The sequence below is a fragment of the Anarrhichthys ocellatus genome, unplaced genomic scaffold (assembly GCF_004355925.1).
Source record: "Anarrhichthys ocellatus isolate YVR2014 unplaced genomic scaffold, GSC_Weel_1.0 scaffold47, whole genome shotgun sequence".
Lineage (NCBI taxonomy): Eukaryota > Metazoa > Chordata > Actinopteri > Perciformes > Anarhichadidae > Anarrhichthys > Anarrhichthys ocellatus.
Genome location: NW_022280077.1, coordinates 779,737 through 784,657, shown reverse-complemented (window position 1 = coordinate 784,657; position 4,921 = coordinate 779,737). Strand labels below are relative to the sequence as shown.

The following is a 4,921-nucleotide window of genomic DNA, read 5'->3' as shown; positions in this document are numbered from 1 at the left end:
ATATATATATATATATATATATATATATATATAGCTTCTAAAACTGAAGCTGATTTTCATCTCTTTGGGAGGGCCGACGTGAACACAAAGCTGAAAAGAGACTATGTACTGCCAGAGAACCTCAATGCACTCAGAAACAACGCTCTCTTTTTTTGTGTCCGATAATTCAAAACATTCAAAGTAGGACAAATACAATTATTGTCCTAAAAGGAAAGTGACTTTGGCTCAATGAGCCAGCAGTCAGAAGACAAGTCACCTTACTTTGCACTGATCTAGGAGACACTTGACAACTGAATATTCAGCTAAAGTGAGGTGGCAGCCATCCGTTATCTCACTGACGCACACCTCCAACATCAACAACTGTATTGTTGACCCTCATGGGTGTTATGCAGGAGTGATGGAAGGATGCGTGGCCTCAAGAGGTCACAAGACAAAGAAATGACCAGGGACTCACTGAACACAGAGCCGCAATGCTTCAGGAGGAAAGATCCCAAGTTAGGAAAATCATGTTCGTTGGAACAAAGAAGCATTTGGCTGCAGTTTCGCTGACCTCTAAGCATGCCTCAACAAAGAGTCATGAGAACGAGGTCCTATTTTTGCATCAACATTTCACACCAAACACACCTCGGCCCATCTGATAAAAAGCCTCGTGCAAATGTCTAAGCTATTGCCACATGCACATGTGTTTACAGTTTATCTCTATCAAATTGCCAAAGGGTCTATCAGCGTCTGACGGACAACAGGTAAAAATCTTTGCCATCTGCTTATGGATCTTGTTAGCAGCATTCTTATGGTAACAAGTAACCTGAGCATGCGTTGAAGGTGAGCTTAAGGCTAGCTTTAAAAAGGCCACACATGCATCAGTTGGCATCCGATCTCATGTATTTACCTCTTGTAAATTGTTGTGCATGGACTGACGGTTCGGATTTGCCTAAAGGCTGTCATACGGACAAACGTGTCTGCAGCCAGAGACGGGAATAATGTGGGGAAAGGGTCGAGTGGGAGAGGAGTCTGGGGAGGATCTTAATGCCAACCAACCTTGGAAGTAAGAGAAGAGATGAAGAAACTAACCAACAAAGCAGGAAAGACAGAGCATGAGCATCTGAAACTTGTGCTCAACAATATCCTCTAGGGCTGCTGCAATCAGTCGGCATAATACATTTTTTAATGATTTGAAGGAAAAACCCATTTCCAGCGCAAAGAGTTCCCCCGGCTCACCAGCTCAGAACACCCCAGCAAAAGGCAAATGAACAGCACCTGGTCTATTGATTTGGACCACAAACAGGGGAAAGTGCATGGTAAAATTAAATGAAATACTCAAAACAGATTTTTTTTTCTTTTTTAAAAGAAAAATTAATCTAAAATAGTTTGTTGTTGAGCTGGCTAAACCCTGTGACTGAAGTAGTCTTCATTTGGAGAAACTAAACTCTCATTGAGCTCCACGGACCAGGCCAAACCACGAGTTAAACGGCAGTAGTCCCCACCACATGTGTGCTGATCTTCATGTGTTGCAGGTGTGGTGGGGAGTGAACAAGTTACAGCTCTCAAACATTGCATCAAGAAGGCATCTCCTTTTCCCCAGTGGTCCCCTCTTTCAGCGAGGCCAAACCACAAGCTGAGAACAATCCGATCCACTCACAATGATGTGGTGAACAACACAACAGGCCTGACCTCCGTGGCTCCACCTGCCTGGGCCGTTCTTCACAAAAACAGGAAAAACAAGCTCGATCATTCCCTCATTACCACTGGTAGGAATTCATTAAATATTCATTTCTCTCCATCTTTTACATGCTTTTCTGTTCAGCACCAAATATGTATTGTCTAGATGTGCATGCTTTTTGTTAGAACTTTTCATAAAAGACCATTTCCCAGGGTGGTGCCGAGAAAATTAAGTAATAAAAGTCGTGTTTGTTTTTCCCAAAATAATGTCGTATCCATTTATCTTCATCTAGGCCTTGCGTTTGGGTCCAGCATGTCCGTGTTAAAGATCACACACTGGACAGAGATGTGATGAAGGCTCTGCTGAGCAAGATAAGCCCCAAATCCACGGATACTCTTGTTTACAGAGTGTTGATTAAGATTCCACAGTGGTGAGACTCAAGTGTCATTCATCATTCAATGAAACCTCCTGCTGCAGCAGCAGAAGTGATCCGATTCCCCAAAACAAGGGAGAAAAAAAGCATTTGCTTTAAGTACATGCAGGACACTGTAAATGTCAACTGGTTGAAAAAGATACTGTACATTCACCTGATCTATTATCCGCCATATTTGTTCCTTGAATTGAAATATTTGCTTTCATTTGCTTAGTTTCTCTGAGATTGTTCTTCTCGTATCAAAACAACATTTCACCTAATCTAACAGCTGGCAGGATGAAAGTGATAGTGTTTGTAAATCGCTAAAAAGATGTTTAGTGGAATTTGTTCAACACAGCTAACTAAACAATGGAAGTGCAGCAGGGTCTGGTGCATTATTCATCACCAAGTCCATCGTGAAAATATCAAATTACACTTAAATGTGTAATTGTTTATAGAGTGGACACAGCCAAGCGAGGCATGAAATTACATCTCACACACGGCAGGTCTACGCCGACTGCGGCAGCGACTGCACATGTTTTTGGAGTAAATCCTTCAGTCAGTTATGGAGAAAAAGGGCGACTGTGTGAATGTATTGGATGACCACAGTCGAGACGGGACTGAACTCACAACGTAACAAAAATAATAGAAATCGGCAGTTTGAAGTGTCTCTGATTTAATATGTTTTATTGTCATACATGCTGATTCAATTTATAGTGTTTTTACTGTGTGTGTGGAGTGGACCAGGACACTTAGACAATGTGTGTGTGTGTGTGCGTGCATGTCTCACCATCCATGGCAGCTGGGGTCCCCTGCTGCACTCCAGCATAGGGAGCCTGTGGTTGGGGGGGCACCACTGGCTGAGGGGCTGCAGATGAGGAGGAAGCAATACTGTCAGGGGTTCCTGAGCGCTCCTCTGGTGCAACCGCTGGAGGAGCTACTCAGACAGCACAGAGAAGAGGAACATTCTTTACATGACGGCTATACACTGCAACTAAGCAAATTCTATTGTTCTGCATTGAAATCGGGTGAAATACCTGGGGCCTGGTCCTCGCTCAGGCCAAAAGCAGAGATGACATTCTTGCTGACCTCGTCCTGGTTTTTTAAGGGGTCGAACGCCGACATGCTGGCTGCGCTGACTGGAGTGACATGCTTCACTGTGGTGTCTGCTGCCAGCATCCTGCCGTCACGTCCATCCACTGAGTCTAGAAACAACAGCCACAGAAATGTTGAAGAACCAGCAAAGACAAACTGTGGCAACAATGCAATGCATGTATGCAACTAGTCGTTTGTTATCACACCATTACCACAAACATGTAGTACAAGAGGTATGAGGGGTTTAGTGTTTTTGACATTTTAAAAAAAAGGAACGCTGCCAAAACCTCATAAAAGACATTGACTGTACTACAGATCACCCCAATTTCATTATCAGTTACAATTACCCTCAACAGAATTATAATAAACAGAATGATAAACCTAGTAAAAAAAATATGTCATGTAGGCATGTTAGTTTACATGTCCTTTGATTGTGAACAGTTAACATATACTGTAGGAGCGAAACAGCTCAGCCAGACTGCTCCTGTCCTGTCTATGTGTGCGTGCTTACCACTGTCCAGTGCTGTAGCAGCCAGACCAGGCTCTGTGGGGGGCTCCAGGCTATCCAGGAGGTTGTTGACTTTATTCCTGAGCTCAATGAGCTCCCTGCGCAGGTACTTCACCTGACTAGACTCCAAAGGCCGCGGCTGACCATTCACTGCAGATAACGAGAGATAAAGAGGGCAGAAGTGAGCAATTGAAACAAATCCTTGTTAATTGTTTGGGGCATGAGATTGAAAAATTCAAACATTTCACCATCTCTGCACAGCAGAACTTGATCGCAGAAGACAACAATCCCACATTCATACCTTTATTAATGGGGCATTTTTGTAAATCACTGGATCTCATTAATAACAAAAATGTACCACTTGTCTTAACGTTGTCTTGAACTACCATTAGCTTACAGTAATATCTGGGTCAGACTGTACACAGCAGCAGATTGTAAACCAAACAAAAATCAAATAAGTGTTCATCAGTGCACAAACAGTATTACACAGTAATATCTGCTAATGTAAAATAAACAGTGTAGACTAATAATTATGAAGTTCATTGGTCTGGAAAAGCTGTTAATTATACACTAAGTATGTGCACATTATGAATGATGACCTGTCACAATGCTGTTGGCTCCACACTCTAAATACCTGGGATTACAGAGCTCATACTGCTCATGGTTGCAGCTCACAATAGCAGCTGGGCTGACTGAGGGACTGAGGCCTTCATTATCACCAGCTAACAATGGAGCTGAAGAATGCTGAGCAAAAGGGAGCTGGTTTATCGTGCTTATTTAAATGAAATAGACTTAAAGCTATCAGGTAAAATGGAGATCGCCAGACATTCCTTTCTCACACACATTCTGTCTGGGTGGATAACGCTGAACAGAGATGCGCAGGGTCATTCGGTACTGTGCCGAGACCCTGCCAAAGATTCCGGTTACTCTCGCTCCATTTGAATCTCGACACATGTCCGAGATTATCGGTTCCACGTGAGGTTGTGACATATAAAACGTGCCAAGACTCGGATCTGATTGGGAGGAAGTAAGAAAATAAAAATCGTACAGCTCCCCGGCTTATAATAACAGCCTCAGAAGGACAGACTGACTAGGAGCAGAGCACAGGAAACAACAGCATGTTGTCATTACAGATTCACAAGTACAGCGAGGGGATTTCTAGCTTTGAGCCATTTTGAGTTTCAAATTTATGTAAGATCATTACATGTGTAAGATGCACATCTATGGTGTGCTCTGGTTTGTGGGT

At 43.0% G+C, this 4,921-nt stretch overlaps 1 protein-coding gene across 3 annotated transcripts in view; it reads right to left on the bottom strand.

Annotated features, from left to right (window-relative positions):
* The window catches only part of tfg (trafficking from ER to golgi regulator), a 10,446-nt gene that overhangs the window by 2,112 nt on the left and 3,413 nt on the right, over positions 1-4,921 (bottom strand). For 2 of the 3 annotated variants that reach the window (XM_031869528.1, XM_031869529.1), the window contains 3 exons: positions 3,679-3,825; positions 3,110-3,277; positions 2,863-3,009 (listed from right to left, as the gene is read on the bottom strand). In XM_031869528.1, the coding sequence (XP_031725388.1) occupies positions 2,863-3,009; positions 3,110-3,277; positions 3,679-3,825 (462 nt within the window). The remainder of the gene's footprint in view (positions 1-2,862; positions 3,010-3,109; positions 3,278-3,678; positions 3,826-4,921) is intronic. The other variant, XM_031869530.1, reaches the window with a different exon arrangement.